The sequence below is a fragment of the Protopterus annectens genome, chromosome 2.part0 (assembly GCF_019279795.1).
Source record: "Protopterus annectens isolate FY-2018-M chromosome 2.part0, PAN1.0, whole genome shotgun sequence".
Lineage (NCBI taxonomy): Eukaryota > Metazoa > Chordata > Ceratodontiformes > Protopteridae > Protopterus > Protopterus annectens.
The window spans coordinates 888,465,986-888,491,407 of NC_056728.1; the positions used below are offsets into that span (position 1 = coordinate 888,465,986).

Sequence of the window (25,422 nt, forward strand, 5' to 3'; positions counted from 1 at the left end):
GACTGAGGAGGAATCAATGGAAACAAAGTCTGTAAAGACAGCATGCAGAAAGTTGGTACTAGTATGAAAGTGTTTAAGTGGGATAGGTCCAGAATTGGTCTCCAAGGACCATCCTTTCTGGGGACAAGAAACATTCTTGAGTAAAACCCTCTGCCTTTCTGGTCCACTGGCACATGCTGAACTGTGACTTGAGAAAGTAATTCCCTTAGAGCCTATGGAAACAAAGTCAACTGGTTTGTAGGAGGTTGTGGAACACCCATGAAAGTAGGAAGATTTTTCCAAGTTATGAAATATCCTTGTTGGATAACAACAGCAAAAACCCAATAATTATGTGTTATAACTACCCAAGCAGGAAAAGGAAGGGACAATGAAGAGATAGAGAAGTAAGACTTGGAAGGGGTTGGTAGTCGCAGAGTACTTGGCCTGGCTGGAAAAGGCTGCTGGGATGAAAGGCCAGAACCAGTAGTCTTAGACTGTGGAGGTTTTCTTGCAGTCTTTTTAGATCTGGAAGAAGAAGCAGAGTAAGAAGATGGGCACATTTGTCTCCTAGCAAAGGAAGTCTTAGTGGGAAATGTTCTGTGGAATTTTGGAGCAGGAGACACAAAAAGGTGCTTCAAATCTTGAAGTTCCTTTCCCTTCTTTTGTAAGGACTTAAATAAATCTGCAGCTACAGAACCAAAAAGAGCAGATTTATCTAGAGGTGTAGCCACCAATTTTGCTTTGCTGTTATCTGGCAAAGGTTGAAGCCTCAACCAAGAGTGCTTTCTAAGGACACAGACAGAAGCAGCTGCTCTAGATGATGCTTCAGCTGCATCATAACTGCATTTAATCCAGTCTCTGGCCACTCCTGCAGAAGCTGCTAACAGCGATGCAATGTGAATTCTTAGGTCAGAATCTGGAAGCTGTGAAAGCAGGGCTAGTGAATACCTGGACATGTATGTTTGATAGTTTATAGCTCTGACAGCCAAAGCAGAAGTATGAACTTTCTTACCAAGTATTTCCATAATTTTACTCTCCTTGTCTGAAGCAATGGATACTCATCAGGAACCCTGTAGAACCTGCCTGGTCTTTTAAGTGCAGGAGCCTGTGAATCAGAGGTCTTAGAAGTAGATGAAAAAGAATCCAAAAATGTTGGCAAAACAGAATCCACAGCAGAAGGAGAAGGAGTTTCCATTTGTAATAGGCCATAATACCTTTTTTGCTCTTCTGAGATCTATAAGCTCCATTTAAAAAACTCTCTCATTTTGTTAATGGTCTCCCCAAAATAAATCTCTTCTACTGGGGAATCTGCCCCACTGGACTCCTCCTCTGAAGAAGCAAATTCTAAAGGGGAAGTGGTTTGTGTAGAATATGCCAAGAAATCCTCATCAGAGGAAGAGTCATCATCATCAGCATCAGCATCATCATCAGCATCATCAGCATCATCAGGCAATTGTTGTACCATTACTCTTTTAACAGGAGAGGATGTGAAAGAAGGAACAGAAACAGCAGTGGAAGGCTTCATAGCCATCACAGTCTTAATCAGCCCCAGAGAAAATGTATCCCAGTTGGACTGTGGAGAGGAAGGAGCCTGAGAATGTTTGGTTTTCTGTTTTTTCCTTAACATGCATTTTTGCATAATGAGTTGAGGAAGAACCTAACATACGCCTGGCTACTGCGGCCGACTCTGCACTCTCTTCCTTAGCTGGAGTAAGAGGTACGTCCCTGGGACCTTAAAGCACAGTAAGCTGTGGTTCCCCTTGGCTGTCTGAAATGGGCATCTCCACTGCCTCTGAGGACATGCCAAAGTCAGATTCTTTAATGGCTTCTGAAGAGGTACCCAACAATGAACCAGATCCAACCTCTGAATGTAACTCCAGGTCTTCACTAACCTTAATGGATATGTCGGGGAAAGAGATGCAGTCGAAGAAGATTCAGGGCTAGGTTTACTGACTTTTATCTTCCAAATTGGCTCAGCTGAAGCATCCACTGAACCCTCCATAATGTCTTTAGCTGGTCTTTTAAGTCCATGATTCTCTAAGTAAAGATTCAAGGCCAAATGTTAGCTTTGCAATGTTTTTGGGACAAATGCCTGACAAATGAAACAAGAACAATGGCCGTGTTTGGGGCCTAAACAGAAAAGACAAAGATCGTGGCTGTCCTTATGTGGAATTTGCCTTCCACGCCTATGCTTGCCCTTCCTGGATGACATGAACTAAGCAAAGAAGGCAGTAGCAAAGAAATAAATCCCCAATGGGGCACTTATCTGAAAGCTGGCAGCAACCAATGAAATTAGGCAGCAGACTGACGTAAGAGTTAAGTGTTACAAATGTCGGCAGAAAAGTTCTAAGGATTGCATGTGTGGACGTCCTTTTATGGCTAATGTTGTGACATCTCATGCACCTGCAGTAGCTAAAGGCTGTTGTATGCTGGCTGGATGTCTGACACTTGGATGGAGGACTTCCGATATGTAAAGAATCCTGCAACGTTGAATAGAAGGGCATGTTCTTTACCTCAGTATTTAAACAATAGTGATAAGATAGAGTCTAGCATGGGAAGGTACAGCAGATAAACATAACATTTAACCAACATGTAGGAAGCTTACTCAGTATCAGGATCAGTAGGTATTTCTTTCAATTTTTAATCATTTGTTAACCAGCTATATCATCTAGGCACAAGTGCTACTTTTCAAAGCTGACCTGAAAAGAGACAGAGTAGAATTCTTGACAGCATTTGTCAGAAAATGTATGCATCTGCTATCCTGGCACTCAGGGCCCTGAACAGCCACACATGCATGCTTAAGTTCCAGGAATGAGTCCTGGATTAACTGAAGGCTAACACAGAAGGGACCAATGATAAGAACCTGAAGCAGAAGATGCTTGATTTATGCAGCATCTCTTCCCTATGGTCAAGCACTCCAAAAATGTGACTATGATGCACCAGATGGATCATACAAGGCAATAGCTACTGGGTCAGTGATTAGGAGACAATTCTGGTTTGAAGGCACTGCCCCTACCAGATCATGTGAAGTTGGCTTTTCTTAATGTCGCCCTCCAGACAAGGTCCAGAACTTCTGAACCCCTGAGAAAGTATTCAACAGAGTGGATGAAATAGGAAATGTCATACAGTCAGTCCATCATTTTTTTTTCATTCTTAAGCTCTAAGGCTCAGCATGAGTTAGCCTTCCAAATCTTGGGCCCTCTTCTCCAAGCAGGAGAAAAGCAAACATCAAAAAGGGAAGCCATAAGGATGATAAAGGAAAAAATGACAAGCAAAGCATTGCAACAAGATGGATGCCCTGAAGGCCACTAACCCTAGCGAATATCTATGACTCAAGTCAAGCTGCCCTTCCCTACCTAAAAAAATTTCACCCCATTTTTTCCTTTTCTTAAAGTAGAACACAATTCCCTCTCCATATTTACAGATAAGGAATGATTAGTGTGTGTTTGTAGAAGAATGTGAGTAGATAACCCTGAAGCGGAGGTTCCTGAACATTCTTAGACAGGGTTATAAATTCCATAGGTTTATAAGTATGTATGAGTCTAGCTGCTCTTGCAGACCTTTTTTAAGGCTAGCTAATTTCCCTTTTGGTGCTTGAATTAACCTATCACATTTGGTCTTTGATTGGCCTTACCCATCTCACAGTCAATAATTATTATTACCCTTAGTGGAAATAATTTGGTTCATACCATAGATAATTTGAGGGGATCCATGCATGGGATAAATTGCATCTGTCCATTAGGAGCACACTGGTAAATTTCTATTGCCCATCCATAGATCTGATTTTTGCTTGAATATGGTCAGGGATGAGCTTTGCTTTACATGGACAGGGAGCCTGTTCCACAGCAGTGGTATCCTCTACAAGATATATCTGTACCTCCAAACCATTCCGTTGATGTTGCAGTAGAGGTTCAGATCCCTAAACTGAGTATTTCTGATGACATCTGACTTGCTGACATGCAGTAAACCCATCAGTATTGGGTTGGAGGATGCCTTGTAGCCAGACACATGTCACCTCTTAGCAGTTTGTATGATGCCGAGTGTAACGACAGGGCTTCAGGTTGGTCTATGAAGGACATACTGTTTAGGCCTTGTATCTTTGTGGTTGTTCCAGTTGTTCCATGTATCTGGACAGATATATGCCAAAGGGGGCATTATACTCAATGAGTGGCCTAATGAGGGCTGAGGAAATGAAACAATGACATCCTTAGATCTAGGCAGAATTTCTTTGTCTAGAAGCTGTGCAATATAGAACTTTTTTTATAACAATGGACACATGTTGATTGAAAGTTAGGACACTGTCCATATAAGTTCTCAAATCCCAAACAACTCTGTCAGTTCTTAGGGGTATATTGTCAAGTGATAGTTCCTCAGGTTAGATGTCTTTCCAAAGGATACGAGAATGCAATTTTTGTCATTTAGTTTCAGTTTTTCAATTCCTAAACAGACCAAAATATGTAAGTATCCCACCTGGTCTAAGAAAGTAAGGCTCATTTCATTTCATTTCACCCTAGACAGAGGGCCTACTAAGACAGAGAGACATGAAAATTGTACCAGTAAGGAATAGGGTACAGAGTTTTACTCAAGATTGTTTCTGGTGCCCAAAAAAGGAAGGTACTTGGATACCCATTCTAGGATTTTCATGTCTAAACAAATACCTTATAGTCCTACAGTTCAAAATGCATACCCTACAATGCATCCTGTTTCTTCTACTTCCTCAGTTCCTCATTGTCACTTGGGATCTAAAGGATGCCTACTAAAACATTCCCATGCTCTTAACTCCTTGCTAGTCAGAGAACAGCAGAAAGTCTTCCTGCCTAAAGACCTGGTTCTATTTTTATCCCAGTTCCTCCAAACCATGTTAGCTAGAGATTGCAACACAGCAAGGGAATTCCTCAGGATCCTGGTCTACATGGCATCTTGTAGCTTGATGGTGACTCTCTCGACATGAATAAACTGTAGTGGTACAACAGAAATAGATGGTGTTGACACATGCAGCCTCTGGAGATCACCATTCCCCTTTTGCCCAATATACAGTTATTTGTTCATTAATTCTTTCCTTTTGTTAGCTGGGTTCATTTCACTGTGATAAATAGTCCCTTTTCAGTGGAAATAGAAATAGAAAAGCAAAAAAAAAAGGCAACTAACATATTTACAGAAATAGAATAATAAAATTTAGAAGAAAACAGATTTCACTTTGGAAATCCAAATGCATATCATTTAGGGACACTTTTCAAGCTTGCACGGTGGACCCAGACCCTCACCACAAATTCCTCAGGCTTTAGATGGGTAACGTATGGAGAATATAAGGAGCCAGGACATGTGAGATGACAATATGAGGAAAAAGTACATAAATGTAAACAAGATGATGGCTGTAGCACTAGCACTGAAAACATTCAAACTGTTGTGGACAAGGGGCACCTTTGCACATTTTAACAGACACCACAGAGATGAAGTACAACAGAACATAAGAGGGCAGCCACTCTTACTACACAAACTGACAATACAAGTTTGGGAAGAAGCCCAGGATTCAGGACTGACTTGCACTGCATCATACATTGTGTCACAGGAAAATGTCTTAGCAGACAGGCAAAGCAGCTCACTGTAAGGGTCTATATGAGAACATCGAAGTTTTAAAGCTTCGAATGTTCTAATATCGACCCGTTTTAATCGAACACTAAAAATAGCGAAGCTGCAGAACACCAAATTCTTTCCTTGGGAAAGAATTCATTTGGCCGGTTCTGTAGCTTCACTATTTTCAGCACTGTGGTGGAGATTTACGGGTCGGGTTCGGGTAAGTGTGCGATCATATGGTTTAGGATTAGGGTGCGGGTTAGGTGAGTTAGGGTTAGGGCGCGGGTTAGATGAATTAGGTTTAGGGGCGGGTTAAGTGAGTTAGGATTAGGGCACAGGTTAGGTGAGTGTGCGATACTGACGCACCTTAGGGTTAGGGTTTGGGTTAAGGTAAGTGGATAGATAGTAGTGTATGTATAGTTTAGTGTAGGGTTAGTTGTAGGATTATAAGTGTATGTGTGTTTATTGATGTTTTTTAGGTGTGCTTGTGTTGTGTGCACGTGTTTCGGAATAGCAAATTTTTTCCCAAGGAAAAAATTTGCTGTTCTGAATGTTCAATATTACGTGGTTTAGATATATTAGGTTCAATGAAACAGCGTTCGCTATTTTCATCTTTAGATAACGTGATATAAACGCCACAGTAAGACCTTCACCAATGGATGCTGAGAAAGAGATGTGCTCATGGATCTGACTCACAGATGGGTTGTGCCAGAAATAGACCTTTTGCTTCCCAAAGAACAGGTAGCTCAGGAAGTTTTGCAGTAGGACAGCAGCTTCAACTGTATAGAAATGAGATGTCTTCTTTCGTTGGGCACCTCTATTTCTCTGCTTTCCCTCCAATAATCTTGCTCCCCTTGATAATGAAAATTAAAGAGGAAAGGCCAAAGTGCTTCTGATAACCCAAATCCATCCTACTAAGTCTAGCAATGGAAAAGTATATACTGTTGCTTCAGTAAGTACAAATCTTGATACATAAGAATGGTTCCTTACTATAGTCCATTCTCAGAATACTTAAGGCCAATGGTTTAGAAGTCATCTATCTATCATCATGCACATGTTTTTGGAAGATGTGCTACACATAATGATGGAGGTCAAGAAACCAATGACAAAGACATCATACCTAGAAAAGTGGAAGAGTTTCTCCTGGTGCCTTAACAGACACAAGCATTCTAATTTAGGTTCATGGTAGACATCATCAGGGCTATCATGTGCCTCCTTGAAGGTGCAAGTTAAGGCTACCATATCTTGCCTGCATTTATAGCCTCCCTTTCAGAACTTATTATCAGTTAAGAAGGTTCTAAATTGGAAAACTCCATCTCAGACCACCCAAAAAGGAAATATTTCCATCATGGGATCTCAGTTATGCATTAAAGAAACTAAACCTAGCATCATTTGAACCTGCTACTTCATTTCCCATAATCAACCTGTCCTAGAAGACTCTTTTTGATGTCTGTGGCATTGGTTAGAAGAATTTTTGATCTGTAAGCCTTAATGTGTAAGGAAGTAATTTTGATTTTCGACAATGACCGAGTCACTCTGCATGCCGACACTGCTCTCATGTCCAAAGTGGTGAAGAGCTTTCTTTGAGTCAGTCTATTTATTTTCTGGTGCTTCTTACCAGAGACCATCATCTGGGAAACAGAATAATCACAGCTCTGAGCTTAGTTAGGAAGAACTAAGGAAATTGGAAAAACGGATCAGCTAGTGGTTTCCTCTGTGAAGTACAGGGAGAGGAAACTGTCAAGAAGCAGACTCTGTCAAAATGTCTTGCCCAGTATATTGTTTTTGTTACTCCTTAGATGGAAAACCTGTGCCAGACCATGTCAAGGCACCATATACTACTGCTACAGCAGCCCCCACAGCATTCTTGAATGAAGTTGATAGTCAGATAGCTGTAGAAGAAGCCACCTGTTCCTCTGTCTACACCTTCTCAAAACATTAAGTTCTGCATCCAGGACCAGGGCAGGGTTTTCTGTGGTCATTCTACAATGTCTACTCTCCTAAAAGTCCAGTTAGGGCCAGTGAACCACTTAACATTGTGGTCTGAAATTCTTATGAAGAATAGTAAGCTTGGGTAGTACTTTATCAGAATTGTAGACATTTGGGTATACTCACTGTTGTAGGCCCAGTTCCATACAACCTTACCCTCTATTATCTTGCTTGGGCATTGTGAGGCTGAATGAGTACCTGTCTTTTCCTTATTTCTTCCACTCTGTCTCTCATTTCCTCACTGTAGTCTCACCTTTTTCTGATCCTGCCTAAAAATCAGAAAGGCAGATTAAGGTTTTGTGGGTCAATACTTCCCCAGGGTATATATTTATTATGTTTACTTGTGTTCTTGTTAACAAGGCAAAAAAGATCAGAAGGTGGTGTCAGCTGATGCCCCCCCCCCCCGTACTACTGATGTCTATATTTCCAAGTGGAAGGAAGTTCTAGATGTCTGGTAGGCTGTTGGGTTCCTGCAGGCAGAATTCCAATGAGAGGTGGGTGCAACAGTAAATATACTCCAACATCTACAATTATGATAAATGATAAATTCCTAACACAACTTTATTTTCTTTCTTCACTGTCAAAATACATATCTTCAATGCATATTGTAAACAAAGGGTTCATCCAAGGCAGGACTTGTACCTCACTATGCCTACGCTCAGCTCAGAACCCATAAAAACTTGCAGACATGAATATCCATCAGCGGAACCTACTAAAACAAGTTAGATGGCTTCATGTTGCAGAAAGAGCTATCTCGCTGCATGCCACCTTGATTTAAAACATCCTCATAACTGGATACCCCCCCCCCACTGAAAATATACTTCTAAATAAGAATGTTATTTATTCACTAAATAATACACAAGAATAGGCTAATCTAAAGGTCTTTAAAGCTGCTCTTAGCGAATTCCTACATAACAAAGTTAATGGCACTTGTTTTCAAGAAGCAGGTTAAACCTTGTATGATCTATTTTATTAATCAACATAGATACTTAATCTTCTTGTAGTGTTTAACTCTGAGCGCTATCCCTTTCCATAATTACTGTTGTTCTGCTATAACACCTACTAAAGCTTTTGATGAACTTAAGTTGCTTCCCAACACAGTTTTTGCTAATCTCTGTATTTTCTATTATTTACATTAAAGCTTGTTATCTGCATACAACAATGAAAGCACTACTACTTCTATGAATTGGTCATCATTGTTCATTTTACGTTTAAATGCTAAGTCATTTTCCATTATTTTACCGTACTGTTCATTATGTGTTATTTTTACTGCAATATACTATGTTAAGCACCTGTTTCACGACATCTTACTACATTACGCAGTACTGCCTATAATTGTTGTTCCTGTAATGACTGTTAATTTGCACCGTTTTATAAGGTTCATGATTCAAAAGGGTCTGGGGCCAGACAGCTCACCTACCCTGTTAATAAACAGCAAATAAAATAACTAATATATTTGATGTGCGCTTTCTCTGCCCACATTTCTGTCTTTACCCATATCAATCTCTCTCTGCCCAGTTTGCTTTAAATAATGCTTAAGGGTATTACCAAACCCTTGTGCTACAGCATGAATGTGAAATGAATCCCTGTACTACAGTACAAATGTGAGATGAATCCTTGAACTACAGCACAAATGTGAGATGATTCCTTGTACTACACCACAAATGTGAGATGAATCCTACTACTACAGCATGAATGTGACATGATTGCATTCTTCTACACTTATTCTAACATACCTGAGCACTTTGGACTCAATTAATGTAACAACGTATCATATTTTCTGCAAATACATTACCTCTATGTGCTTTTACTTTGCTGTACATTCAGTGTAGTTTGAATAATCTGCAGGACTTAACTAGACCATATTTTCTGTTTGTACTGATTGTATTATCTGCACTGAATGCATTAGTATTAACACTGCTATAAAGTGCTTACATGGTTTGCATACATTTGAAACTGGAAAGTACAATCAACATCATTACTATTTTGACCATAATCTGGGTTGTAAGTAAAAATGATTATAGGAAAATTTTTCTTTCCAGGTCAACAAGCAAACAAATAACAAAAAAAGTCATGGAGCAAAAAGGTACACAGGAAGGAGTCTGTGGAGGTGAGAATTAGATCACAATAAGCATGTAAAGATAAAACTGAGGTGGAGAAAGTTCAGGCTTAAACAGGCAGCCACAAGAAAATGTCAGGAGAGTCTTCCAGTATTCCAGCCACAAAGTTAACAGTTATGTACTGTAGGTTAGGGGACTAAATCAAAAATCCCAAAGGGGGAATTATTCACATTCTGCTTTATTAAGTTGGAAACTATTCAGTTTTCCAGAACACTAAAGACAGCCTTAAGCTTAGTATTTACAGACATAATAGGAGGTACTGTCTGGGCAAACTACAATGGGATTTCGTTGTATGGTATTAATGGGCTTGATATGTGTCATTGTCAGAAACAGGTGGAATAATATGATGAGTACAGGACCAAGACTGAACAGTGATGTGAAATGATCTGTACTGTATTAGACAGGGTTCATAGGTTCATAGAAGTATACTAGTCTAACAACTACTGTTGCCTTTATAAGCCTAGACATGCTACTGAAATGCATCCCACAAGTTATTGTGCCTTAAAGTTATTTTAAGGGGTGTATGATAGATAGGGTGTGATTTAATAGCTGCCTTTGACCATCAGAGACATGGGTGTCAGACTGGTCCAGGGTGCACTTGAACAGGGTTAGGAAAGAGCTCTACTTCACACGGATGAGAAACTTATTCCAGAGAGTGGGGATTCGCTGATATACATACCTGTCCCTCCAACCTATTTAAGTCACAAGCACAGTTTAAATCCTTATATCTACTACTTCTGGTACTGTTTGTTTTGCAGATGTGCAAAATGTCCATCAGAGTGGGATCCAACGATGCCTGCTCTCAGCAGGCTGTAGCAAACATAGTACAGAGATATGGCTTTGAGGCGATCAGCATAGGACATTGTGTTTGCATCTTGTATACGTTTTGTGAGGAACCTCTGCGGACATTCCAGTTGTTGCATGTGTCTAGTCAGGTACATACCTATGGGGGTATTATACTCAATGATGGGTCTGATGAGTGCTAAATACAGTGGCTCTATGACTTCCCTGGACCGTCTCCCTTCCCTTATTTACAAGTTGAGTGACACAGAATGATTTTCTTACAACCTTAGACACATGCTGGTTAAAAGCCAGGTCAGTAGGTATGTGAGTCCCCAAATCCCTGCCTACAGTGTTCACTTTTAGGGGTGTTCTATCAGTGAGGTAGTTTCTCTGGGTGGCCAGCTTCCCATAAGGTACTATTATGCATTTCCTGACATTGAGTTTTAAGCTGTGGCTTTGGCACCAGTCAGTTGTCTGTGTTAGACCTTTCTGTAAGATGGTAATATCTTGGAGGGTTTCCTATGATTGCTCCTAGCTTGCAATCATCTGCAAACTTGGTAAGCCCGAGGACCTTGGCACTGACCTTGACTTCCAATAAATAGATGCCAAAGAGGAGGGGACCCAGCCTCAGAGCCTTAGGAGACTCCACTAGTGACCTACCTCTTTATGGAGGTGGCTTGTCCAAAAGCTTGCACATATTTTACCAACTGAAATCTTACAAAGATATCAGTTAACGTATGTTACTAAGGTAACTGATATATTAATGTCTCTCACTGCATGAATCCAAAGGTTGTGGTCCATGGCAGATGCCTTAAAGTTTCACAAACATGCCTGTAATGAATTTTACAGCATTTCTGGGATTATGTTTAGAATTGGTGATATACGAGACATGCTTCATATTGTGCCACTACAAAATGTCTTGTTGGGAATCTGTTAGTATCTACACCATTCCAGGCAATCTGTGATTTAGGCAGAAACATCACCATTTCTAGTATTTTGATAAAGGGTGAAGCAAGGTAAGAGAATTGCTGAGCTTATAGAATGTACAGTATTGTGCAACAGAACTGCAGTTAGAAGTTTCTGTAATTGGGGTAAACACCTTATTTAGAGGATTTGTTTATAAATTTGGATGCTGACTTGGAAACAACCTCAGCAGGTAGTTTAGTGCATTTAGGAGAACGGCTGATGAATCATTAATAACTGAAGGAAGAGTGTGAGAATGGCTATAAATCAATGTGACCTGTGATGTCAACCCAACTGTAAAACAGGTCATAAATCCTCTTCTACACACCCACATCAACAATTTCTTTATAAGGTTTGGCACAGTCCCAGCGATATGGAAATTGAGATTGTTGTGAACGTGCTAAAGGGTGAGGCTATCATTAACCAGTAATCTAGCAGCTCTCTACAGAGGATTAAGGCTATGAGCTGCTTCCTGTAGTGTCCTAGTTGACGTCTTCATTTTCCATTTGCCTAATGTGTAACTTCGAGATCTCTGAGTCATGGATCTTGGGGTGTCCTTAAAAAGGGGCAGTTCTGTCTACCATGCTTATTCAGTTAAAGAAAAATATCACAAATTCATTCCTCATCTGGCTAAAGCTAAACAATTATACTGATTTTTGAGTGGAATGGAGTAAGGTATGGTAACACAAATCAGTGGAAACAATGCATCTAAGAAGCAAAACCTCAGAGAAAGGAGTATATATTAAGTAGAAGAAGAGTATCCTCACCAGAGATTTATTCATACCATGATAACTTAAAAGGTAAGTAAACCCAATGAGAATGCACCAAGGAGAGCTGATGGAATATTGGATGGTATAGAAAGTAACCTTGCCAAAACAAACAAGACATTTTCCATCTTTGTAAGTACTGGATAAACTTTCATCGCCAGTACTTTCTACAGCATGACAATGTAGGAAGCATTGGGCAGTCCAAAAGAGAGGAGCAAAAAATGGTGTAAAGTCCGCATCAGAAGTCATACAAAGGCAAATTAGAAGTGCATGTTACACACAGACATAATGACAGTTGTACAACCATGAAAATAAGATGTGTGAAAACTGGTAGACATAATCTAAAGTTAAGCAAACTAGAATCAGGTAACTCATTAAACAGGGATGTACACGTTGTCACCACTGCTTCTCCAGATGCTCTTTCATAGCGCAGGCAGACAAAAGCAAGTGCTACTTCACAAAACGAGAGCTGGATGATTGGCACAATCTTTTGAAAGTGACAGTAGGGTCAAAAACAGTAATGAGATTTAAAAACACATTGATCACGTATAAGGCAGAATAACAGAACAGAACAAGAATACTGTTAATTACAAAGGGTCTACAGCTTATGCAATCTACAGTCAAAACAGACATACAAGGTGGGCCAAGATTTCCACATACGGCAAAAAATTCTGCATTCTAATGACTACAGTGTTTATAGAGCTCTACACTGCTAACTTGTCTGCATTCAAAGGGCATCACCTTAAGAATTAATTTCAGTAGACAAGTGCTACAATATAAAATGCTCCATTTTGTACTCTTGCACTTTTTCACTCTAACATGCTTGCAATCACTATTTTCTGAGATCCATGCATGGCTATTCGACTAATAGCAATGGCATGACTGACTCTACTTTTTTTGCAGATTTTGAGAGGAACAAATGCCACCTCTTATTAGTTAATATTCAACTATGATGCCTTTTTACTACTTGATAACTCAGTTATGCATTAATGAAAACTAAAACATTAAGAAAATATTAACCTAAGGTAGTCTGTTACATTAAAGAAGCATATTTCTGTTACTCTGTAAAACTACTGCCAAAACTGAAGTAGTGACAAATTTATGTAGGGAAAAAAGCAACCTTTTATTAGAATGCATACTGAAATAAATATTCAAGTGATGTTTTAAAACCTTTCACCTCCACAAACTAAAAAAAAATGCCTGCATTTGTACAAGCAAGTCCTTTGTGGACAGACTTTAGTTGTACCAGCTTCTTTGCTAACTGTAAGATGTCTCCTTCATTAACAGATTTTATGCACACATTTCCAGTGGGCTATCTCTCTTTCAAACATTTTAAGTAAAGTCTGTATGGAAACACTTCTCAGAACAACATTTTCAGAAAGTAACACAGCTGATGCACTGGACCTCCATAATATTTCATATTTAATTTTGTAAATTCATACTTCTCTGTAACTGCCTTCTCAAAACATACCAATAGTATTATAACACAACATTTGTAAATAGTCAAGGTCAACTTAACCAGCTTATTGCCATCAAATTAATAATTAATGTCACCTCCAAAAGTCTTTCAGGTAAATCATCAATTTACATTTGCTGAACTTCCAGAATGTCTCACCTGGACTCCATTAAGAGAAGCAACACCCATGTAAAGGAAAACTCCGTAGAGAACAGGCATAGGAATGAACTGCAAACGAAAAGGAGAAAATAATAACTGTAGCAATGCTGCCTTCATTAAAAGGGAAGGGTATATGTAACATTCTGCAGTTATACAGGAAATGACTGCATGTTCAGCAGTTCATCTGAGAAAAATAAGGCATTCAAACAGTACATACATTTTTTTTTTATTATTAGTCTGATAACAGCAACTGACCTAGAATGGTTTCTGTGCTTTTTGGTTGCATTCACTGTGGTTCACTATGTTGTTTAAAATTCCAGTAGTCTCAGACTGTCCAGCTCATTGGCAAAAAGATTTTACTGAATTACCAAAAGCAAAGCAAATATGTGCATAAATAATGAAGTGATTCAACAATAACATTCTGCTGCATGTTTCATTTTGAAAGTCAGAAAAATCTTTATTCATAGGTTCATATATTCACAGGTGTTTACAAGGCTAACAAGCACAAGGGCAATTTTAGACCTAGCCATGCATCCCAAATCACTGACAAGTTCTGGTACCCTTGATAAGTGTAAGCAGGGACTTGGGAGGTGAAACATTTACAAGTGGGGCCATGGGAGATGAACCATTTACAGGGTGCCTGTGTCCATTAGAGACATGGGTGCCAAACCAGGGAAGATTTGACTGTTCCCCATACAATCGTCTTCATGGCAAAGCAACGACAACTGTATTTCTGATTGCAGTGCATTGGAGCCTTTACAAGCCTAGCCCATAGGATTACCCTGGCATAGTGCCACCTGACCTTAGTTTCCAGTGCCTCTGTCGAGTAAAGTCACTGGAGTTATCCCCGGGGTGAATTTTCTATTTCCCATCCACACATCAAGATTTGTCTTGAAGAGGGCCATTGAGGTGCTCTACTTGACATGTATGGGAAGTCTATTACATAGTATGTGTAGTCTCTGGGTTATGAACCTGTCCCTCCAGCACATTCTGTTGATTGTGGTAATGAGGTTGAGGTCTCTAGAGTGGGTGGTGTGGAGGGATTGGGATTTCTTTAGATGTAGCATTTCTTAACAGAGCTGGGTTAGACATGGCTTTGTAAGTCAAGCAGAGATTGCCTCTAAGTAGGCGATATGAGGCAGAGAATAGTTGGAATTTTTTGAGTCTGTCCATATAGGACAAGTGTTTAAGGCCTAGGATCCTCTGTGAGGTACTTTTGTGGCCTCTCCATTTGTTGCAGGTGTCTAGAGAGGTACATGCCAAATGGGGCATTGTACTCGATGACTGGCCTAATGAGGGAAGAGTAGAGGGAGACAATGACCTCTTTCATCCTGGATGCAAAACCCTTAGTAAAGAGATGTGCTAAATAGAAGGACTTTCTGACCACAGTGACAATGTGGTGGTCTAAGGAGAGGTTGCTGTCATCCTGTGTTCTCAGATCTCTTATAACGTCTTCTGTGTCCAGTGGACTACCATCAATGTGGTAATTCATGGGAACTGGGTTTTTCCCAAAGGGGATGACAACACAATTTTTGGCATTGAGCTTAAGGCCATGGTTCTGACACCAGTCGTTGGTCTCAGTGAGGCCTTTCTGTAGGTTGTTAACATCACTTGGGGAGTTAATAATAGCTCCCAACTTGCAATCATCTGCGAACTTTGTCAGCCAGAGTCCCTTCATGTTGACCTGGACTTCAGAGAAGTAGATACCAAACAGGAGAAGACCCAGGACTGAACCCTGTTGGACTCCACTCGTGACTGGTTGGCAGTCTGACTTGGGAGTCAGCTACTTTCACACTGTGGGTTCTATCTGTGAGCCAGTTTGCAACCCACCTAGTGATATAGAGGTTGATGCCTAGCATAGTGAGTTTTCTATGACTTCTGAGTGGGGAATGGTATCAAAGGCCTTGGCCAAATTAAGGTAGGCTGTATGATCCACCTTGCCTTCATCCACAGCTCTGGTGACTGACTCAAAGAAGTCAACCAAGTTCAGCAGGCATGATCTACACTTCACAAAACCAAACTGTGTGGGATCCAGAGTTTGGAGATTCCCTATATCCTTGTTTATTAGGTCCATGATGATGCACTCCATAGCTTTGCATATCAGACTCGTCAGGCTAATGGGTCGATAGTTCCCAGGGTCTATTGTCACTCCTACTTTGTGGAGAGGGATGATTGTAGCAGTGCACCATTTGGTAGGGACAAAGCCAGAGGTGAGGCTGTGGTTGAACAGGGCACACAGGTGACGTGCCAGTTCACTCTGTAGTTCATGTAGAACACAACCAGGGATATTGTCAGGTCCCACAGAAGCTGTATTCTTGGTCTTGGACAGTGCTGTTTTAACCTGTGCAGCAGTAATACTGGGTGCCTGGCAATCTACTGAAATTGTGATTGGTCCTTTGGGGGGGGGGGGGGGGAGTAAAGTTGGCACTGAATCTGTCAGCCAGTATATTGGCAATATCTGTTGGCTCAGTATAGGAAGTACCATTGTGCAGTAGATCAGAGCAAATCTGGGTATTGCCATGGAGATTATTTACATAACTATAGCAGGTCTTGTGGTTGTCTTTATTATCTGCTACAATTCTGTTTTCATAGCTAACTTTAAAGGATTTTGATGAGGGATCACAACATTTTGTTGAGGCTGACAAGGGAGTTTTTCCAGTCTTGGGACATCACCTTATTGCACATCAGTTTCCTCCTTCTGTTGTAGAGTTTGTTTACGGCAGGGAACCAACAGATTGGCTTCCTTTTTTTTGGAGGAGAGATTCTTGGTTCTATTGGTTATGGTGAAATCCATGCATTTGTGTACATGTTCATACAGTGCATTGTTGTATGATTCGGCAGTCATGCAACTATTCTCCATTTGCATGGGTGCCGTGACATTAGCCACCTCTGTTTTTAGGAGTCCAAAGTTAGCTTTGGAGAAGTTTTTTATGGTGGTTACCTTTGTAGGGGGGGGATGGGGATTTCCAAGGTGATTAGTTTGTGGTCAGATCTAACCAGGGCGAGTTGACTATTGGTGTAGAGCAATGGTCGCCCATGTTAGTAATGACCAAGTCAAGGATGTTGCTACCTCTAGTGAGGGTAAGAACGAGCTGGTCCAGGGCACTGGAATTAATGAATTCCAGGAAATGTTGGGCAAGTGTATTGTTACATGAGTAGTTTTCCCAGTTAATGGAGGGGTAGTTGAAGTCACCCAGTATGAGAGTGTTAGGTTGGACCCTAATATTCTCCAGGGTGCTTAGGAATGTGGAGTGTTAGTCTTGGGACATGGTTTGGGACCTATAGCAGGCTATGACCTGAATCACTGTCTTACCCAATGTTAGCTGCACCTGAAGTATCTCTGATGCATTACGTTGGGCTACAAGTCTAAAGGTGGGCGCATCCTTTATGAATATGAGAACACAGCACAAATGTCGATGTTCTCCATTTTAATGAGTGCTTTGAGTGAGTTTATTTTGAGATTTAGACTTCTAGCATTGAGCAGCATGACCCTCAGATTGCATTTGCTTGTATACTGTTATGGTGGTAATTTGATCTTTGGAACACCACCTAAAAAAGGTACTATAGGGGTGGCAAGTGCCTTTGCCAGTATCTGGAAGCACAGGGGTGACAGATGCAGGCCATCTCTGGCAAAGCATCGAGCTCCGTCAATCATGTCATCCCAGGCACACAGATACTGGATCCCCTTAAAATGATACCAGAAACTTAGCCAATTGTTGAAATCAATCGTTTTCTGCTTGTACTGTGGTATCATTCCGGGTGATGGTAGGATGCTGCACAGGGTTAGGGTCATACCCACCTGGGGTGCATAATCCGAGAGCTCCTCCATGTCTCTTTTCATGTAGTCCATTGAGGTACGTCTCAGGTCATTCATACCCACATGAGCAATGACAGAGTCATATTTGTACCTGTTGTTGAGGGACCTGAGTGTGTGCATTACATGGTGGATCCTGGCACCTGACAGGCAGCTGACTGTTACTTTCTCCTTATTCAACCTAGTGAGTGGGACATCAGTGTGCCTCACTATCAAGTCACCTATGACTAGTGTGTTGGGCATGCTGTTTTGCCTTAGGGGCTTTGGTTGAGTGGCACACTGTTTAGGAGAGTTATGTGTCTCGTGATTAGTGTTGTGGTGGTCGAGTGCATTTCTGCCTTGGAGGTCTCTGCTGTTTGGGTAGATTTTTATTGAGCCTCCGCAAAAGGTGGATGTATGGTTTGTGTTTTTATGTGAAGGCAGTGCTGGTGTGTGTTCTGGAGGGCCATGTATTCCATGTGGTGTGGTGCAAGTGTTGGCCTTCTCCTCCTGACCAGCTATCCCAGTCTTGGCTGCAGATTGTGTGGCTGTCCAATTTGGTTATATAAGTGCATCTCTCACAAGTCTGAGTGCTTGGAGGTAACAGGAGAGGGTTGTCAGTGTACATAAGGCAGTTGCTATATTACCTTAGGATCCCCAAGTTCACCAGGTTAATAGGAGAAAGCACAGGGAACTGACATATAGACATGCCTGGAGGGGTGGACATTAATAATAAGTACTGGAGCTGTTACCTTGTAGAAGGTTTAGTGCTGCTAGCACTTTGTGTGCTACAATAATTGCTACAAGTGGTCTGGCAAAGTGCTATACTAATAAGCTAGTAAAAGTGCAGGAGAGGAGAGAACTAGCAGATCTAGTGGAAAATTGAAGAGCAGACTTTGGCACTGCTCAGAAGCTTACAAACAGACCTGAATACAGCACATTTGTATCTGGACTTAACTAGTTACAGGAAAGGTGAGAAACAAGCACAAACACAGACTTTTAAACCAGAAAGTTAAAGAGATGGAAAAAGCTGCCCAAATGGCCAATAAATTACAATTTCTGGGCCAGAAACCACTCTTCTTGTGGTTGATAGACTACCTAGTGCTTACCACTTCCACTGATAAGCTAGAAGGCTTCCCTCCAACACAGAAAGGCTTGGGGGCTCAGAAGCTTGCAAACAGTCCTGGATACAGCAAATCTGTATCTGGACTAGACTAGTTACAGGAAAAGCAGGAAACAAGTGCAAATGCAGCCTTTTAAACCAGAAAGATGAAGGAGATGAAAGAAATGGGTTCATAACTACCGATCGAAAAGTAATTTCCCCAAACAGCATATAGATCGAAAATGCCATTATTCAAAAGTGGTGTTGTGAGATTGTGGTACAGTGAAGATTGGAAAATTTGCCCTTTCCTCACTGTAGTGTGATCTCGGAGTTGGAGTATATATTTAGCTGTGGGGGTCGCAGCCCCCCACAAAACCGATTTTGATTAACTGCATTTTCGATTTATATGCCATTCGTAGAAATTACTTTTCGATCGGTTGTCATAGACCCTGAAAAAACTGACCAAACGGCCAATAAACTACAAATTCTGGGCCAGAAACCACTCCTCTTGTGACAGATAGGCTACATAGTGCTTATCACTCCCACTGATAAGCTAGAAGGCTTCCCTTCAACACAGAAAGGCTTGGGGGCTGAGAAGTTTACAGACAGTCCTGGATACAGCAAATCTGTATCTGGTCTAGTCTAGTTACAGGAAAGGCAAGAAACAAGCTTAGAAATGGAAAAACTGCCCAAACGGCCAACAAACTACAATTTCTGGGCTAGAAACCACTCCTCTTGTGGTAGATAGGCTACCTAGTGCTTACCAGTCTCCCTGATAAGCTAAAAGGCTTCCATCCAAAACAAAAAGCTTGGGGGGCTCAGAAGCTTACAAACAGTCCTGGATACAGCAAATCTGTATCTGGACTAGACTATTTCAAGGAAAGACAGGAAACAAGCTTAGAATTTTTATTTATTTATTTTGTTAACAGAAAAGCAGCTAAAACAGCACTAAAAACAATTCAAGTGAAGTGCAAGCTAGCACACTTGAGTGTGTAGCAATATTAAGGTTGAAGAGGTGAAGGTGACTACAACCTTATTGGTACAGTAGAAAGTTTGGGCATTAAGTTGTCACTACGGATGGCACATTTAACTTATACTGTCTGAAGGTCTGATGCTATGTTATATTATCAATCGGATGATTGTTTAATACTGAGGAAAACCTCAATAATATCCTAAGAGGCAACTGCCTGAAGCTTAGGGTTGCCACCTTTTTCATGGTGAAAACCGGAGTAAAGCCACACCCCTCATGCCACCAGTAACCCCGCCCACCCACCCCTCTCCCGCCCACATTCTGCCCATTTTGTGACATCACAATGCCATCACTCAGTGGGGAACGCCCTCTTTTTCATTCCTGCTGCCTGCTTTCAGCTGATTTACTATGCTTTTCTGTAAAAAAAAGCATAGTAAATCAGCCGATTTACAAACTCCGATAGTCTGTTTCCTTTTTAAAACAGAATACAGGAGTTTGTACAGTGTTTTCCAGACTACCAGAGAATCAGTTTGATTTCCGGATAGTCCAGAAAAAAAATGGAGGGGTGGCAACCCTACTGATGCTTCCACTAACCCACTCAGTTATAAACCAGACAGTACTGAAGAAGAGTAACAGCTGGATAAAGAGGGTCTTCAGAAAACAAACATCCTTAGAAAACAAACATCCAGAGCATTTATTTGGTAGTTTGGCACCATGTGTGTGTGTGTGTGTGTGTGTGTGTGTGTGTGTGTGTGTGTGTGTGTGTGTGTGTGTGTGTGTGTGTGTGTGTCTGTGTGTGTGTGTGTGTGTGTGTCTGTACGCCAGTGCACTTTTGTGTAGACTGATAGTGGAGGAAATGTCTTGTGAAAAGACAAAGCAAGATCAGAGTTGATTGTATAATGTAAGAGGTGCAGAAAACTCATTTGTTGCAGGAGGGTTGTGTGGAGCTCTACTACAAAGAAAAGAAAGAATGGAGGTCTATAAGTATTTTCTGAAATAGTCCAGGTTACCTCACCAGAGCAAATACCTGCAATCTTTACTTTTCCTGGAAGAAACTACAACCGATACCTTCTGTGCTTTTTGGTAGTTTTTTTTTTTTTACTGAGTCCAACATCTCTGTAGCAAAGGACAAGTCTGATCTAGCTACACAGGCAAGATGATGCTATCATTACATTTTTCTATTGTCAGCTCAGCAGCACAAGTGTGCTTCAGAGTAACAGACAAGCAGCTATCTACAGGAACTGGTGCTCATTCTTTATCCAGAAGGGCCAACAATTTGAACCCCTATAAAACACATTTCATGCTTTAGAAGGACAAAGGCATGTCAAACACTTCAATCTCTTCAAAGGAGGGACTCTTCTGCCTATGAAACAAATTCCTCTGATCCTCGCCAGTTTGCTTGTCAGCAGTTTTCAATCAACTAATGCCTATTGATACTTGGCCTTATGCCTATTACTAGGACATGACAAACGTCGCTGACAGCAGCATAGCATTTCGATGGAACAAACTGAAAGAGGAGTCAGTAACTCTTTCCTCATTGAACCCTGTTTTGGTTCACTGTCATTCAATGCTGCAGTTTTTCTTAGACATAACACATACAGAGCCCTTTCTTTTCTCTCTGAAGACATTTACAATTGATATATCACTAGAAATTTGAATTCATCCTGTCATGGTAAGGATGCTGTGCCACCTGACAAAGGATACGATGTGACTGCTCCCAATCACATGTTCGGTCAGATTACCCTGACTAGCTGCAATTATAATTACTACAGTATAACACTTCAGGATTTTAATTTGACTAGTTGTGACATATTTTGTAGTTGCCACATCTAAACAAGGCAAATAGCATCTACTTATCACATCAAAGATACAATGATGTACTAATAGTTATACATAGCAAGGGACAACATTTTATATAAAGTGTTTGTATCAATTAGGCACTAGCCACATAGCATAGAAATACAGCACATAAGTTATAATCTATTGGCTACCAGTAGGAGTAGAAGGATGAGACTTATCCATCTGTAGCTTGAATGAACAGCCTATGACATACATTTATGACTCCAGCAAGTCAAGTGAATTGACAATGACCTCTGTGTTAAAGCAGATGTATTCTGCATGTCATATAAACTGGATTTAGAGCTGATAATGTTCTTTTAAAGGTAAAAGCACTCATGTATTTGTTTTTCAGTAAAGAAGTTTTGATTTCTAAATGACTTATAATTGCTTAATTACTCTGAAGTCTCAGCTGTGCTTGTCCATAGTGCAAGTTTCTTTTTTCCTGATTTTTTAGGATTCTCAGCCAGCAGCTGTTTTGCTCACAAGTGCCAGATTTCCCTTTGGTCTATACATACATATATGTATATGTATGTATATATATATATGTGTGTGTGTGTGTGTGTGTGTGTGTGTGTGTGTGTGTGTGTGTGCGTGTGTGTGTGTGTGTGTTTGTGTCTGAATACAGCTCCAACACAGTTCACAGAATATCTAGAACATCTTTTTGTTGAAAATATGTCAGGTACAAGCCATTTGTCAAACGGACAGTTTATGGTGTAGATGTTGAACAGTAGAATGCTGAAAGTTTTGGATGTAATGAAAGTCACAGAATAAGGAATAGGACTATGTGTATGCAAATATTTGTGAGTTAGAATAAGAGCTGAGCAATGGGATAGATAGTGGGAGTGTATGTGTGAGTGTTTACATTTTTATAATCACAAATTCTCACTATACTGAAATTCATGTGATTGAGACGAAAACACTGACTTCTTACAATCCTGAAAGTTCAAGTAATCGAACTGCACATTGTCAAAGTTCACAATATCGAACAATACACTGCAGAGATTTTATACCTGTGTGCCCTTGTCACTTCAACAATAAACATATGCAGCAAACAGCGTACTTCTCATTCTTGTGCTAATACATATGTATATTACAACATATCATCTGTTCATACACATTGTGCGTTATCATTTGTCCTTCTCCTTAAAATGCTGTAATCTTGGAGATTGTATATGTAATGTATGGGGGGTAGGGGGTGCAGGAGGGCCTGCACCCCTGAAAGAACAAAGGAAAAACAGTAGTTGATGTCATTTTGGCACTTTTACTTTCAGTTTGATATTGGCAATTATTTAGACTGTTGCTAGTTATACTAGAGCAGTTTGCTAGGCACTGTTGTAAAACACAAATTACAATTATTATAGCTTTTAACTGTTTATAAAAGTCGAATATTTTTTTTTTAATTTTAACTTACTGTACCTGTTTGAATTGTTGGTATACATTGTGTACCGTGATAGTTTACTTCTGAGGTTTGGGTGGGATGTAGTTTATACATTTAAAGGGATAGTCCTGTATTTAGATATCTCCTGTTAGTATTTACTGCATTTTAGATTATGTGATGGTTGATCATTTCAACTTTCAGGATTGTGAGAATTCAGTGTTTTCATCTCAATCACATGAATTTTGATATAGTGAGAATTTGTGATTTCAAAGTGAAGACATATATATATATATATATATATATATATGTGTGTGTGTGTGTGTGTGTGTGTATTAGATATATGCATATAGTTTCAACTGTTTCTCTACTGAGGTATATAAAGACAGAGAGTTAAAAAAAGAGGAAGATAATACACACACAAACGCACACTCATCTATGTGCATATATATATATATATATATATACATATATATGCAGGTGAGAGGGGAAGGAGAAATATATGTATGTAACAGCAATACACTTATAAGGATATAAATACATATGTATACATATATGTATATGTATGTGTGTATATATACATATATAAGTGTATACATGTATATATACACACACATATAAATATATATATATATATATATATATATATATATATATATAGAGAGAGAGCGAGCGAGAGATACACACATACACACATACACAATCTACTGGCAACAGTGTTTCTACTAGATTGTGTACCTTTACTGAGGTTTTCTACAAATGAATAAACCATCTTAACATCTGAACAATTTTGATTATCTGCAATGTCTCTAATCAGATTACTTCTGCCTTTTGAGGATTCATTAGCTGTGTAATCAAATGCCATGCATGCAAGATTTAAATGTATAAAATGCAGAAGTAATTTTAACTTCTGCAACACAAAGTATTTCATTCGCAGTGACCCTATGAAAGCAGTGTATACTTCAGGGTTCTGGTACCTGCAGCTTTTCTGAGCTCCTCCTTGTACGAACACTGAATAATTTTACACAGATTTTACTTTGATTTTCATGAGTATACCTCTCAACTGTTCAGATTTTGCAGAATGTCCAGATTTTTGCCTCATATTTTTGGTCTGAGCCTCATAAAATTTATGGCTTTCTGGAAAAACAAAACAGGATGATCTGAGGATTTAAGTCCGTAAATAATGACATACATTTAAGTTTCAGACATCAAATCCTTCAGAAAATGTATGCTAAAACAAACCCTGTTGCTCTAGTAACTTTCTAAGTTTATAAGGGCAGTATTTAAAATATGTCCCTATTTTTGTGCCTTTGTCAACCCATTTTGTCAGGCTTTGTCTAGACTGCATGCACTAAGAGGTTAAGAGATATGTGGGTAGTTCATATACCTGCTATGAGCAAACATAATTTTAGAAGAAGCAAACTTTATCAGCTCTTGTTGATAAATAAAAAATGTAAGTTAGCAGAGAACTTCCAGATAATTTCTTGACAATGTAATGATTAATTTGGAACATTCAACCAAGCGCACACTAAGTATTTATTTAACCAACAGCTTAATATGATGGCTATTAATTAAAAGACGGCCTGATATGCAAAAAAAATTTACCTAAGGGTGCATTAGCAGAAAGCCACCACAACAGGGCAGACACATTCCATGACAGCATATTTCAGTTTAGGGGACAAACATTTTCATGCTAGCTAATTCTATTTAAAAGCTTTGGATGAAAAATAATATTTAGTTAAGTGCTTATTTCTCATCAATTATTTATTTCTGTCAAACAACAAAAATACATTTAGGTGAGTATACTCTAACAGATGTCTGCATAATAGGATAATTGCTGCAGGAGTTCATAAAATTAATGGAGAATAAAGGCAGGCGTCATATCAGTCCCACAGCCTGGAGGGAGGCATGGCTACAGTCTAGCATTTTAGTAGTTAGAAAGACCCTACTTATAAAGTGCAATGCACAATACTTTCTACACTGATCATTTTGCTGGCTCACAAATGGCAAAAAGAGTGAATATAGCAGCATTTTTTTCAGGGAAAGTTATATAAAAACAAAAAAGGTTAATATAAGTGGTATAACTTTACCATAGCAAATTAAGTGCAACTAGCTACAACATAAGGAGAATAATACCCTACAAGTTAAGAGTTATAAAAACACAAAGAGGCTTCAAAGCCTTATGTAGCACAGAGCTAATAAAATGCAAAGATCACAAGACCAAGTATACGTATAAATAATTAAAATTTCCCTCGCTGTTATAAAAATGTATAGAAGCTGTTCATTTTTTTCCATTATAAGACAAAAGTGCAGCACTTGTCATCCACTTTTTCTCTCTATAACCATATACATTGTGAATGACTTTGCCATTTTTACCATATTGTCCTCTGTTAGCTACTTCTCGGTCTGCATCTATGGGATGTAAATGTGCCTTGTGGCCAGGTTTCTGGATGGAGGTGGTCCCAGTTCCAAACCTCCTAACTATATAACTATCCATGTAGGTAACTGACTAACAAAATACATAAGTAAATACATTTGTGGAGGGGAGAGTGT

At 39.7% G+C, this 25,422-nt stretch overlaps 1 protein-coding gene across 2 annotated transcripts in view; it reads right to left on the reverse strand.

The window, feature by feature from the left end:
• The window catches only part of SLC4A4 (solute carrier family 4 member 4), a 1,959,050-nt gene that overhangs the window by 138,848 nt on the left and 1,794,780 nt on the right, over positions 1-25,422 (reverse strand). For both annotated transcript variants that reach the window (XM_044061142.1, XM_044061141.1), the window contains one exon: positions 13,791-13,859. In XM_044061142.1, coding sequence (XP_043917077.1) covers positions 13,791-13,859 — 69 coding nt within the window. The remainder of the gene's footprint in view (positions 1-13,790; positions 13,860-25,422) is intronic.